Source organism: Mustela nivalis (assembly GCF_964662115.1).
Source record: "Mustela nivalis genome assembly, chromosome: 4".
Classification (NCBI taxonomy): domain Eukaryota; kingdom Metazoa; phylum Chordata; class Mammalia; order Carnivora; family Mustelidae; genus Mustela; species Mustela nivalis.
In genome coordinates this window covers 145,971,476-145,986,159 of record NC_139023.1, presented here as the reverse complement: position 1 = coordinate 145,986,159, position 14,684 = coordinate 145,971,476, and the positions used below count along the sequence as shown (strand labels likewise).

Genomic DNA, 14,684 nt, shown 5'->3' with positions numbered 1-14,684 from the left:
ACATGCTAAAAGGATCTAATTCCCATTAGCCAAATTGAATCCGCAGCCAACTGAAATACCCCCATTTCTAAAACTTAACTTGTAGCCACAGAGGCTTAGACGCTCTCTCTACCTTGGGTGGTTTCACAGCCAAAGCTGTCAAGGAATGGGTGAAAAGTAATTGTTTTCAAGTGTGCCCTTTTACAATCATTTGTTTGCTCTGGCTCTTTCAGGGACAAAGGCTATTGTTGAACACATCCAACTAAACAAATAACTCATCCTGGGGTCCCTTTAACAGCTGCCTTAGTACAATGATCTATTTACATATTAGCCTAAAATTGAAACTGAACTCTTTAATGACATAATCCAGCACTATAGTCCAGAGACGCATGTGTTCTAGCCAACAGCTGAACAACCTTGTAGGCATATGATTTTTAGAAATAACTTTTTGTGTACCAAGTGATCTTAAGGCGACATCTTAATATACTGTCATGTATTTTCTCCTTTTGTCTGCTCATCGAACCCATGTGGGTGCCTTTTTATCCTCTATTGTTCAGTTACTTGATAAATAAAGAGAAATACAGAAGGTCTCTGTCACCCATTTTACCATTTGTTGATAAGCTATAGTTGTAGGCCACGCTCCACTGTGTGTATTCCAGTATTTATCTTACCTTTCTTCTATGGATTTTCCTTTCTTGTGGCTCAAGATTAAAGGATGACCTGCCAGATGTTATAAATTAGTCAGCAACAGCCACAATCATTACTAGGCATGCTGTAATAATGTTTCGAAGTTTTACATGACTTTCAAAGTATATTTAGTTTAAACCACTATAATTTGATGGTTTCATAGATGGCTTTTAAAAATCGAAACAGGAAATTAGCTTAAATTTCTTCTTAAGATTGATGACCTTGTCAGACGTAAAGTTAAGGACCTATATGGACATAAGCACATAGGCAAAAAAAAGAAGAAAAACTACCCTACACACACCAGGACTCATCTGTCTAAAACAGTGTTGCAGCTTGGACTGAGTCCGTTTAATTGACTTCAGTAAGACTATTGGTTCATTGAAACCAAAGCCAGAATGATGGCTCTATCTATCTTCAAATAGGTATTTACACTGCAGACCTCACACAGAGCAAAATGTTACCATCCTGCTGGGCCGGAACAGCATGAAACTTTACAGAGAATAACATTATACTCGATTTCAGATAATTTATTGAATCCTATTTCTGAAACTTTTGATGAGAGATCTTGTGGCCAGAACACATTCCAAAAATTGTAAAAGACAAAATTCTTCAGGCACTAAAATCAAGCTCTTCCTGGACAGCAGCTGGGAGGGTGTATGGGGATCATTTTGTTTCAGCTATAAAAAAATGGAAGCATGCATATTCTCCATAAAAATAAAGGTAATTATATTCCAGTTTTTCAGCCAGCAAAAAAGGTGACTTTAGCATCCTGCAGTTGTTTTGTTCTTAGTGCCCTGCTGTACGATAAGCAAACAGAACAAAGTTGAACAGTATTAATATTGAATAGATCTGGTGAGGTCTGCCAGAATATGGACAATAAAAGACATTTAAAACATTCTTGGAATGCAAATTCTAAGTGTCTGGCGTATGTTTCCTTTCAGAAAACTTTAACCATTTAAGCAACTGTCATTTAAATAAATTGATAAAGATCAAAATGTAAATATAATTGTGATTAATAATAACTTTTCTGAGTGTTGTAGATAGTTACAACACATTGCAAAATATATATAGTTTTTTTGAAATAGGGTAACCTCTATGGGACTTTTAATTACTGCATGCTAAAGTTTTATCATGCTTGTATTCAGTGATACTTTTTAGTCACTTTGTTCTCTCAAGTCCAAATTTCGTGATCATCTAGAATATCTTTCTCATAGAAACCAGAAGCCATGCCATTTACTCAAATTAGAACTTTTTTGTGAATGAAGTATTTGCTTTAAACAATGATCTGAAGTTTCAGATGTTAATTTCAGTTCATAGTTCTAAAGAAATAATTAGGCATAAATGTAGTTATATAAACAGAAAAGGTATGAAATTTATTCCCATTATGGTATTTTTTTGTTATGAAAAATCAATACTTAATTTAGACAGCACATTTCAAGTCTCAAATATTGTGCTGGTATTGTCTTCCATATCTATTGGAGGAGCTCCTGAAGTCGGGTTTTTTTTAAATTAGTACTAGACACCAAGACCAACTTCATTGACAAATTACTAACCTCATGAATCAGTAACTCCTGAATTAGTCTTATTGAAATAAAAGATGTAATATTGTATGAATAAAGATAAAAGTCTGAAATAAAAGATATAATACTGTATAAATAAAGTATTCTTTTTTTTTTTTTTTTACTAAAACTCACTAAATCCTATACAAAGCACTTTTATTAAACCCCTGTGTTTATTCGTGTATATAACATACCTGAGGAGCTAGTTAGAAAGTTTTTCCTGGCTAAGATAAAATGAATAATAAAAATTGGTCTTAAGCCAGTTCAGCTTCAGATATTATTTTTATACAACATGAAAAGAAGGTATTTCCCCCACTGTAGGAAACTTTCCCTATGCAATCTGTAGATTAAAAATTACCTGAAATTAGAGAAATGTCATTCCAGTAATATCCCTGAGAATATCATATTAGGAATATCGGGAGTGAACTACATTTTTACCTGAGACACAAATAACCATGTCTTTGAAAATTCTGCTTTACATACAGTTGGATAAAGGTACTTGGAGGATTTAGAGGATAAAGGTATTTAGAGTAAATATCAGTCACTGTACACTTTGACACAGAGTAAAATGCTAAAGGGTTAAAGGGTCTCAGTACTATTGTCATATAGTTTTTCATACCTGAAAGATAAACAGACTTTGACCTGCAAGAGTAAGAAGCACTTTTGTGCATCCTTACCCTCTGCTCCCCCATGTCAGCCCAAGAGACTCTACTTATATCCTTATTAAAAGCATTCTGTATTTGTGACATGGTAATTCTTTTCAGACAACCGCTATGGCTAAGTTACATGAGTCTACTTATAGAATTACAAAAAACATAACTAAACCTAACTTCATGTGACTAAAGAGAAGTTTGTTTCTGATTTATGGCTTTCAGATATTTTCTGTTACCAACAACACAGAATGTGGGAAGTTACTGGAGGAAATCAAATGTGCACTTTGCTCTCCACATTCCCAGAGCCTGTTCCACTCACCTGAAAGAGAAGCCTTGGAAAGAGACCTTGCACTTCCCCTGCTCTGCAAAGACTATTGCAAAGAATTCTTTTATACTTGCCGAGGCCATATTCCAGGTAAAAAAAAAAAAAAAAAAAAGGACAAATTAAATAAACTACTGCAGAATATCCTTATAAGATACCTGTTCTTAAATGCTCACTTCTGAGGGGGTAAAATTTATCTCACCTACCCAAAAACCTATTTTTACCTCACAGTTAACCTTGACAAATTTGTAAACTTTCAGAATTGCTGTTGAAAGGCTTACAACAGTTCATAGGTCTACAAACAGTATGTTGGTTTTGTTGAGATGTTTTACATTTGCTAAATCGATAAAATTTACAGTTGGGGTCTTTATAGGCATTGGATTATCCGTACAGATTTCTTGATGTCTTTTTCATCCGCCAGCATCAATATCAAGACAGCTTCCTTTTCTACCTAGCTGATACCAAAGTGCAGATTGCCCACAGACTCTTAAGGTCTTATTTCCTTAAATAAAGAATTATTAGAAATCCAAAGTAACACCTTACACAGCACCTTCACATATAATGCGAATTTGCTCCTTAAAAACTCTGTGCTGCAGGAAAGAAAAGTGGAGTCATCCCCATTTGACCAAGGAGGATAACTGAGCCTCAAGAGAGGTTAAATGCCTTAACCGAAGTTGTGTGGCGAGGAAGTGATAGGACAGATATAGAAGTTCGTAGGCTGACAGTGTCACAAATATATGTGCTCACTACCCTATTTTGGACCCTAAAAAACAAATAGATTCTTGGACCTTGGTTACTTTTACCATCCAAAGTTTGTAAACTTGGGCTGTTGTTGCTTCAGTTGGAAAAATCAACATAGAGATACAAAAGAATTTAACGAGACAGATTCTGTTTAGTTAGGCAGAGTCACACACAAACAAATCTACTGAAGCTAACAGTTTATAAAACTAAATGGCATTGAAGGAAAAGACAAGTTTTAAGAACTGTAGGATGCGCTTGGAGACCTTTTTTAACTGCTATGCATATTTTACATTTTTCTCTGACCCAGAAAAGTGTACATTCTTTATTTTTTTTTTTTAATAGAGCTCTCTTACTAAGCTAAGAAAACATTTTGCGAGGGTTGCTTGCTTCCTTTGGTGCACCATACGTGTATCTAAACCCATTCGTGAGAAAATATTATTATTGTCTTTGTAAACTACCACCATGTCTGAAAGGCTTTTCTTGAACCAACTGTTTCTTCCCCTTTATCACATTCCCCAAGGCAGAGGAGAACAGGTCACGGTTGCCTAGATGTCCCGCAAAGAAGCGATAACAGATTAGGTACCATGAAGGTTTGCTGCAAATCTCAAGTCTTGAAGGTTCGCCTTTACCAATATAAATTGAAAAGTAATATGGTCACTTACCATTTTCGTCCACCTTTATCTACCTGAGATAAATACAACGGTGCTGGATTTAAGGACTCACCCCTAAGGTCTCTATAGATGTGAGTTATTTTAGCTTCCAAAACAAACAACAGGGAACAACATCCAGCAAAAGAGAGAGAGTGCCTCAAATAGCTCAGGAGCTAGACCTGCAAGCACCTCGCTCCCCAGATCAACATATGTGGTGACGAATGACAAATTTATGTTTCTACAAAGTTTGTGTATATGTAAAACTGCCGAAGAGCATCAAGATGTCAAGTGCTTTTGGGGGCCACCCAGGCTGCCTTGAAAGACAACCAGATGACAGCTCCACTCCAGTGGCACAGAGCTGACCAGTTTTCTAAAGTATGATAGATAAGATGGGACTCTCCCCGCTCAGCCCTTGCCCCAACACAGAAGGCTCTTCACGGTTCCGGAACACTTATTTTTCAGAAATTGCCCTCAAAACAAATTTTTAACATTTTCACCTTCTTAAGTCTACAGAATGACATGGTTTACTATCCTCTAGAGTTCATAACTGCAGGAAAGAGATACTTTGTGATTCTTTCTTATAAGAAGTCAATATATTTGACTTTCCTCATTAATAGCCTCATTTCCTGCACATGAAGAACTTGAAAATCCACCACTAGGGCACATGCCGAAAGGGGTTGAGAGAGGGGAAAAAAAAAATCTCAAAGGCATCTTCATTTTCCCCCCATTGCCCAGGAGGTCAAGAAATAAACAGAAATGCTCTATCCCTTTGCTTCACCTTCATGAGTTTAAGAAAGCACCAGTCACCTTGGAACCCAAGAACATCCTGAAGATAACTGTGCTTTAGAAACTGTAATTCAGGGGCGCCTGGGTGGCTCAGAGGGTCAAAGCCTCTGCCTTCGGCTCAGGTCATGGTCCCGGGGTCCTGGGATGAGCCCCACATCGGGCTTCCTGCTCAGCGGGGAGCCTGCTTCCCCCTCTCTCTCTGCCTGCCTCTCTGCCTACTTGTGATTTCTGACTGTCAAATAAATAAATAAAATCTTTAAAAAAAAAAAAAGAAACTGTAATTCAGAAATATTCATGGTCTGCCTATATTCAAAACATGAGAAAAGTTAAAAGACGGTAGTGGGGATACACTAGGGTTTTATTAATCATAATATTCTCCAGTTGTGAATTGACTTAAGGAAGTAAATTCTTAAAACTCATAAAAGAGCAAAATTGCATTTGAAAACAAAAGAAAAACAAACACCCACACAGGCACACAGGCGCTCCCTGCTCAGACCCTCTTCTCTGCCTGTCGTATGACGAGCAGGGCGATGCTTTGCTGTTCCCGCAGCAAACAGCACACTCTGTGGAAAGGGTGGAAACGCACGTTCAGTGGCCTTGCTTCCTCCTTTATACTTGTTACCACGAGTATCATGATATAGTTTTTCTCACTCTCAGGCCGTCCTCTCTTCAGCTGTAGGTTATTTAGTGCGAAATGTCTGTATACAATTAGTTCAATTGGTTTAATCCTGTTGCTAATGAGGCCAAGGTCAAGGGTTTGATTCCACTGAGTCTCTGTAGTCCATAGCCAGTCCTGACCCCAGTCAGATACCTTACACATGTGGCTTATTAGTCCCCGGGAGAGCAAACCAGACGGAATGGATGGATACATCAAAATCCACGACCTCTATTAGAAAATGCTGTCGAGGGCAGACCTTACTGACAGTGGGTTTTCTTGTGTGTTGTTTTTTTCCTTATTATGGTGAACAGCATACATAATGAAGAAGAGTAACTTTTCTCTAGTATACATGGCCAAGAGGAAAGCTAGTGCTTAGAACATTCCACAGAGAATATTTATTTACATCAGTATGTTGTGCATCGCTTTGTGGTATAGTAGGACTGGATTCATCGTGATCCAGGAGAATAGTTACAGGTCCAGGGTATTTGATAAATTATCAGGAATTTTAAAGATGCCGCTGCTGGAAAAATCCATGTATTTCCATCATCAGTAGCCTTGATCATACCATGATGATCCAAGGTGAACTTAACACCCACCTTCGGTAAAATGCCGCACGGGGTATTGTCCCAAATAGAAGGGTACTATTTGGTAAATTATATCTTCCCTGACAATAAACAAATGTAAACCCAGTGTCCTGAAACCAGGTCCCTTTTAGCTATTCACAGGAAAATATATCCTAGTCATCACTGTCCACAAAATCAGATCCTTTAAGGTAAACTATTAACAAAAGTATAAGATGTTGCAATTCAAATATTGTAATTAGGAGGAAAATGTCCATATTTTTATGTGTCTTTTGAGTTGGCTCCCTCCTTTACCCTTACTCAGTTTGCATAGATTCTGTAGAAAAGCCAGGAATAATTCACTGTTAATCCCATTTTTGTTTTAATTTGGTAAGAGAACACCTTTGGAGCCATAGGGCTTATGAATCTATACTCTTTAATTTTCAAGTGTTACATTTGAAAATGATTTGTCACTTCCACGTTTGTCCCCAGCTAATAACCTTGTAGAATGGAATCAGCCATCAGCATTGTTTGTTAATTTTCTCTTAAGATGGTATTGGTTTGCAGACAGTAATCCTGGATGGAGATATTTCTTAAAAAGCAAACTTGAAATTTCTTACCAATTTCACTTTGAAATTTTTATGTGATCTTGCAGACAAAGATCATATTAACGCAAAATTTAGCATCTACACATTCAGTTATAAATATATCCATATAATGACAGAATTCCTGCATGCATAATATTGGCATGGAGATCTTGATGCCTGATGGGAGCTGTGTGTGTGTGTGTGTGTGTGTGTGTCTCCCCAGAAAAAGATCGAGCCCCAAACTGCAAAAAGCTTGCTTTAGCAACGCAGTTTTCCTTCTCTTTTTACATCAAACAGTCTTGTTCAACACTACTGAGCAGTTTTCATCTATGTGCTTAGCCAGGAAAGAACGGAGGAGAAAAGTCATCTTTTGTAAACAGTGAATCACTGAAGAAGGGTAAATTGCTGCCGTCTTCATTCCTCTCCCCAATTTCTAATCCCTGAATTTTTTTCAAAGAAAGATAACCTCCTTCCAGCTGCCTTGCCCCTCCCATGAAGCACCCCTCCCAGCTGCCATGCCTCCTTTCAGTCTCACCCTTACCCCACCCCTACACACACACACACACACACACACACACACACTCCCAAGGACATCTGCTCTCACTTGCCCGATTTCCAAGGAGAAGATGTTTCCTAACAGCCTCGTCCCGTACTGGTCTTGAAGAGTCTGTCTCAGAAATTTAGGGATGATGCATTTTACCCAAAACTTAGGTCAAAATGTACATCAGGACTCTCAGAATTCTAAGATTAGTTTTAAGTTTGAGGGGGCCCAAGTCAAGCTCCTAGAAAATAGACCTTTAGTCTCTCACGTTCCATGGATAAGTCTCACTTGGTTGTCCCCAGTTCTTGTTCTTAGAAATCCTTGCAAACCTGAATCCATTATACAGCTTCTAAACATCAGCCAAGTTACAAGGTACCTTCATCACAAAGCTGTTATATGTACAATAATCTAAATTGTTAGGTAAAAATCAAAGGGTTTGTGTAAGGTTGACTCTGGTAACAACATCATATTCTGAAAGCAGAAGTAATCAGAATATGGAAGGAATCTTAGTAATGTGCCCTCCCCCCCAAAAAAAAACACCTTATTTACTCAAATTGTGAAAATAATGTCAAAATTTTTTTTTGTCATAAAGTCCTCCTCTCCTTTAGTAAATATAGCTGTTTTTATTTGATAAAAAAAAGTTCTTAATCGGTAAAAGAAGAGAAAACATCTTTTAGATCCCTTTAAGTAAGTCTGCTTTGCATTTCTGTTTTGACTTGTCATATTTTTTTCAGTGAGGGTGGCATACCAGCTTTCTGATTGAGAAGACTGAAGGGATAGTTTAAATATAGTTCTTATATTACAAGATAAGCATTATTTTCTGTAAGCGATGGGTAGGAAAAAGGCACATAACGTATTTGAAGATGGAGGCTCTGTTCTTAACACCGTCACAGTGAGTCAGTCATTTATTACGACATATAAGGGCCTTGTGATAGTCAGTAGATTTATTATTCAATCACATGTGAGTGACAGAGAAAAAGATTATAAAATGACCCAAATAGGCACCTGATGGTCTATTTCTTTCTTGACTCTAGTGGGTTCTTCTTAGGAGGTTATTTGCTACGGTAGGGGGAAGAAGTGCTGACCAGTGATGGGATAAACTTACAAGTACAACATATGGTAAATGAGGAAGCTTGCAAAGGGTCAGTGCAATAAGATTAATGCTGGATGTGGATTCTGTGTATTCCGTATGAGTCTTTTAAGATATCCCATGCCATATTATTTCACTTTAACAGAAATTCTTAAATTTTGGTTAAAAAAAAAAAAAGGAAATCCCAAGCCAAAAAGTGGTCCTTTCTTTTTATTATTTTCCTAGAATATTCATATACTTTCTAAAAAATGTTCCCCATATGTTATCTTTCAAATAGGGCATTTTTACTGTCATGCTAAATATTTCTAATGAGTCTTTCTGCATTTTTTTAAAGGTTTCCTTCAAACTACTGCTGAAGAGTTTTGTTTTTACTATGCAAGAAAAGATGGTGGGTTGTGCTTTCCAGATTTTCCAAGAAAACAAATCAGAGGACCAGCATCTAACTACTTGGACCAGATGGAAGACTATGACAAAGTGGAAGAGATCAGCAGGTTCATAAAGATAAATGCTCTTTAATCTTAAAAAACAAAAACAAAAACAAAACACCAACTGACCAGTTTTGTGGTTTTGATAGTGAATCCACTGTCTGTGTTTGATTCCAGCAGCTATCTCCTCCAGACGCTTTTTTTTTTTTTTCTTTTTGGTAGTTTGCTTGTCTAACATCATATTTGCTTAAATGCCTTTAATGCTTAGACTACTAATCTTTTATTATGAGTTTGGCCTCTCTGTGAGTCATGTGAATTTCATGATTATAGTTTTAAACTTGACCTTTATGGCTGTTGTTAGCATATAGAAATAGTGCAATTCTTATTAAAAATCAGAGTTTTATAAATAGATCTCAGAACTTTCTCTCTGAGGGCCTTTCTGTAAGGCTTAATTATTGTGAGTAAAGCTAATTTTAATTAGAGTCACTAAAAGATAAGATGATGAGCTCATGAAATTTTAAAATCTGTAAAATTTATATTTTGATTCTCTCTTTGACTTTTTTTGGTAGAAGGCTATTTGTTCCACTGAAAAGAACTTTAAAGAATCATACGGTGACTTTTGGGCTAACAGCACGTCATGATTCTCAAAACCATTGATTCCTAGAGGAAATAGTTTTTGAAAAGGATGCAAGTACATCCTTTCCCTCCTTCACCTCAAGAAAAGCTTACTGGTTTTCTTTAATTTGTTTAGAAAGCACAAACACAACTGCTTCTGTATTCAGGAGGTTGTGAGTGGGCTGCGCCAGCCTGTCGGCGCCCTGCATAGTGGGGATGGCTCGCACCGTCTCTTCATTCTGGAAAAAGAAGGTTACGTGAAGATACTTACCCCCGAAGGAGAAATTTTCAAGGAGCCTTATTTGGACATTCACAAACTTGTTCAAAGTGGAATAAAGGTTGGCTTTTTAAATTTTATTTCTCTTTGCTCTGGCTATGTTGATTTTATTTTAGTGTTCCTGCTCTCGCTGAAAGTATTTGTAATAAAAAGAAAGAATGTTTAAGGAGACAACCTAAGGGGACAGTAATTTACGACAACTGATTGGGGACAGTGACATGACCTTTTTAATGTTCTTTGGTGACTCTTAAACAGTGCCATCAGGTTGATATCTTGACATGCTTTCCTTGTGTAATTTACACATTGAAAATAATACCTGGTTTTATAAAGTATGTGTTTAAATGTTGTTTACTAGGCATAATACTTAGAATTGTGTATCAGCACTTGCTGGTAGAAACAAAGAGGTCTTTCGGTTTGGCAACTGCAAAGCATTCGTTTACTGCATCTGTTTTTGTGTCTGTCATAAAAAAATGCTACCTTTACTATGACTTCCTTGTACAATGTTTTTACAGGTAAGTCAAATGTTTTCATCGATAGTTGGCCATTTTTATATTACATATGCATATGCTGCTTTCTCTCACTTCTCCAGTTTGGATTCTCATGTTAGATAATGTCCTAGTATATACATAAAATTACTGTCAAGTTTGACAAGAGCATAATATGTTATATTATTTTAGCAGTACGAAGCTGTAAAGTAAACTGACATTTTAAAATTGAGGCACATTCAATAGCTCATGACTAATTTAGAATGAAACAAAGTAGCAGTGCGATTTGAGAAGAACTGGTTGTCTTTTGTATTTCTTACCTGGGGAGAAAAGTCAAAGGAGGATGTATATTCTACTCATATAGAAATGAACTCCTTGCTTTGTTGAGCTCTATTCAAAGGTACGGATATCAAAACCAGAAGAAATAAGCCAGGAAAAAACAGGTACATTCCTGATGTCAATTCATTACCTGCCATCTAAAATAATTAGGATGAAAAAAAATAATAAAATAAAATAATTAGGATGATTCAGTTAGAATACAGAGATTATATATTCCATGTTGTTGATAGCACCCAAATTCAGGTGTGTGTTGTGACTCTGTCACCAAGAAATCCTGCATAAGAGAAGTACTTGATGGTACGTATGATCATTTATGGAAAAGGGCTTCAGCACCAACACACAGATCATTTGGAAAATCTGTTTAAGTCAGTAGTCTCAACTTTCTCCCAATAAAAGTTTTCATTAGAATTCACAGCAAAATCACCAAAAGTCTCTTAAAATGAAGCATTAGTGTTTTGCACATAAGACTTTAATAAGTACATTTTGAAATGTGTTCTAATAGGTACAAGAGCAAAGAATTAAGATGCAGCAGCACGTATATTACTCACTAGCAGTGTATTTCTTTTTACAGATTTTATTTGTTTATTTGGCAGACAGAGATTACAAGTAGGCAGAGAGGCAGCAGAGAGAGAGGAGGAAGCAGGCTCCCTGCTGAGCAGAGAGCCCGATGGAGGGCTCCATCCCAGGACTCTGGGATCATGACATGAGCCGAAGGCAGAGGCTTAACCCACTGAGCCACCCAGGCACCCTGCGGTGTATTTTTCTTACTGTGAAAGTTATATGTACTCTTTATGAAAGAAAAAATTGGGGGAATGTATTTTAAAAATCATCCCCTATAATCTCATCAGTTAAAGAATACTACTACTAACATTTTGATATACTTCCAGCTTTTATAATAAAATTAGATGAATTTATCCTGACTTCCAAGATAATATAGGCCATATTAATAAATGTGGAAACATACAAGAACATGTTTTCTTTTTACTTTTCTCCCAAGCAGCTTTAAAATAAAATTGAAATCCAATCATATATACATCTTTTTAGCTTTCTTTTTTTTGACATAAGAGTATGTCATGAGTATGTTACCAGATTTGAAAACTTCTCTCAAAAACTTAGTTTTTGTCTCTTCTGGGTATTCAATTTCCTAATTATGAGACATTTAGAGTGACTCCGGTATTTTCTTTTTATCAGTGTAAGTAATGTGATTTATCATTCTCCTGTGTATTATTTAACCTGATCATGCATGACTTCCTTAATGTCCCTTCACAGAAAGAGCATTACTGAGACAAAGGACATAAACCCTGATACACATTGCCAATGGTTTTAGAGTATATTTTTAAGTATTTGAAAGAATAACATACAGCTTTTAAATATTTCAATCAAAATATTGGTATTAAAAAGATAAGGCATGATAAAATGTAGGTGTAAGAAATGGGCTCAGTTTCATTGTAAGAAGTGAAGAACTAATGTTCTCATTTCTACCAGTTTACCTGCCTAAGTAATGGCAGCCTTTTCTTGGGGTTCCTTCAGAGTGTGTCTGTTTTATCTCACGCCCATTCATTGGGGTAGTGAATGAAAGTTTATCTTCTCCGACCTGCAGATATTTCATCATGCAATAAAATTGTATAAGCCAGATTTTGACCGTGCCGTGATTCGGCAGTTGGTATGTTCTGCAAGCCTCTGGAAAATTCTGTAGAACCCTCATTGTCCCTTGTTTCCTATGACAGTTCCAGGCCTTACAGGGCTTAAAATAAACTTCAAAAATCTGTGATTCTACATTTGTAGAATACATAATATAACCTATTTTTTAAAGTGCAATATTTGAATTCTTTTGGAGTTCGGGACTAGTGATGTCAATAAGATAGGAACCTATCACGGCAGAGTCGAGTGTATACTGTATAGCCAGTAATGAGACGACAGCCTTGTTACCTCAGGTAGGTGATGCTACGACTCTCCTTTATCTTAGGCTCTATGGAACTTCCCTCGCAAGTCATGAATTCGAAGTATTAGAAGAGGCCACTGTTGGTATGATGATGAGTTGATCATACCATTGATTTTTGTGATAGGCCCCTTAGAGACTTCTGAAGTAAAAAAATTTTCACACCTATTTCACAGTAATTTTTCCAGGCTTCTTGATATATGAATAGTTAGTGTGTTCATGGCAGAATTCTGTGCTTGTCAACAATCATTTTATGTAAATAATACAAATAGCAATTTCATAAATTATTACTTTCTCTTCTTTCAGTTTTAAAATTCTAAGAGAAGGCATAAAGCCTTATTAACTGACTAAAGTATTGATTGCAATACTCAGATCACAGAAATTAATAATGTATACTCGACCTAACCTTCATATGTTTGAAATGAAAACAAGACAAACCACAGTGGAGATCCCCCCATGATATTAATTAATGATCGTCTGAGTATATTAAAACAAACATAAAGAGGAATTCCTGATTATAAGAGTTTCTGAAAGCTAGTGCTTGCTGTAAGGGAATCTGGAATTCCGTTTCTGCTAATTGTCAATTAAGAATCAACAGGGATTTCTGTCACCTGGTAAAGGACTGACATTTTTGTGGCAAGAAGCAGAACATGCTTGGTGTCCTCGAACCTTTAGTAGCCCTGATTCTTAAAGCTACTTCAGAGAGGTGCCATCAACACAGCCAGTCATCCAGGGAACTTCGACAACTCTTCCCTAAGTGGTCCTGTCTGAAGCTAAAAATAGGGTGTCTTATTTTTAAACATCCATATTGTGCTGCCTATATTGTGGGAGATTTCAGTACGTGTAATTGTCTATGTCTGTCCAACCCAAGTTATATGCAAAAATGCAAAAATGCGAAACAAGTTAAAGAAATGACTTGTCTTTGCTATAGGAAATACATTGTTGAGTTGGATGAATGGAATAAATTCTCATGCCCTGTGAATTTAAACTGTCATTTGTTTGGGAAGAGATGATTCCATTCACAACAGCTCAAATCCTAGAAGACTGAGCTTTGTGAAATTGCCAAGTGAAGAGTGAGTCAGAAAACTGTTTTAAAAGGATGTAGTGATTTCATAGATTTTGTAGTGCACTGAATAAGCTAACCACTAATACACTGAAGAATGACCCAAGTGTTCAACTGGTGAACAGCCTTTAAAATCTTCATTTGTGGGTGTGTATGTGTGTGTATGAGTGTGCACATGCTTTGTTTGTTATTGTTGTTGTTGTTTTATCCCAAAGGGAAAAATTTTAAAAATCATACTATCTATGTCCCTGGGTAGTTTGAGGGGTGCCTGGGTGGCTCAGTGGGTTAAAGCCTCTGCCTTCGGCTCAGGTCATGATCTCAGGGTCCTGGGATTGAGACCCACATCAGGCTCCCAGCTCAGCAGAGGGCCTGCTTCCCCCTCTCTCTCACTGCCTGCCTCTCTGTCTACTTGTGATCTCTCTCTCTCTCTCTCTCTCTGTCAAATAAATAAATAAAATCTTTAAAAAAAAAGGGGGGGGGATACTGGTAGTTTGAAATCTTTAAATTGAGCTTATAGCTGAATTCTGAGTCAGACCTTCTGGCAAGTGCTCGAATCAGCTTCATATATCTGAAGTCCTTGGGAATGACAAGCCAGTGGTTCTCAGGAATGGCTGAACAGTATAATTGCCTGAAACCTTTAAAAAATTCTGCTGCCCAAATTAAGTTGCACTATCTGGGATTGGTACCTAGGTATTGGTATGATTTTAAAGCTTTCCCAAGCAATTTCA

General features: G+C 36.8%; 1 protein-coding gene across 1 annotated transcript in view; it reads left to right on the top strand.

Annotated features, from left to right (window-relative positions):
• HHIP (hedgehog interacting protein) overlaps positions 1-14,684 on the top strand; it is a 93,391-nt gene that overhangs the window by 3,464 nt on the left and 75,243 nt on the right. The window contains exons 2-4 of the mRNA XM_082728264.1: positions 3,101-3,293; positions 9,148-9,304; positions 9,990-10,191. Of these exons, the coding sequence (XP_082584390.1) occupies positions 3,101-3,293; positions 9,148-9,304; positions 9,990-10,191 (552 nt within the window). The remainder of the gene's footprint in view (positions 1-3,100; positions 3,294-9,147; positions 9,305-9,989; positions 10,192-14,684) is intronic.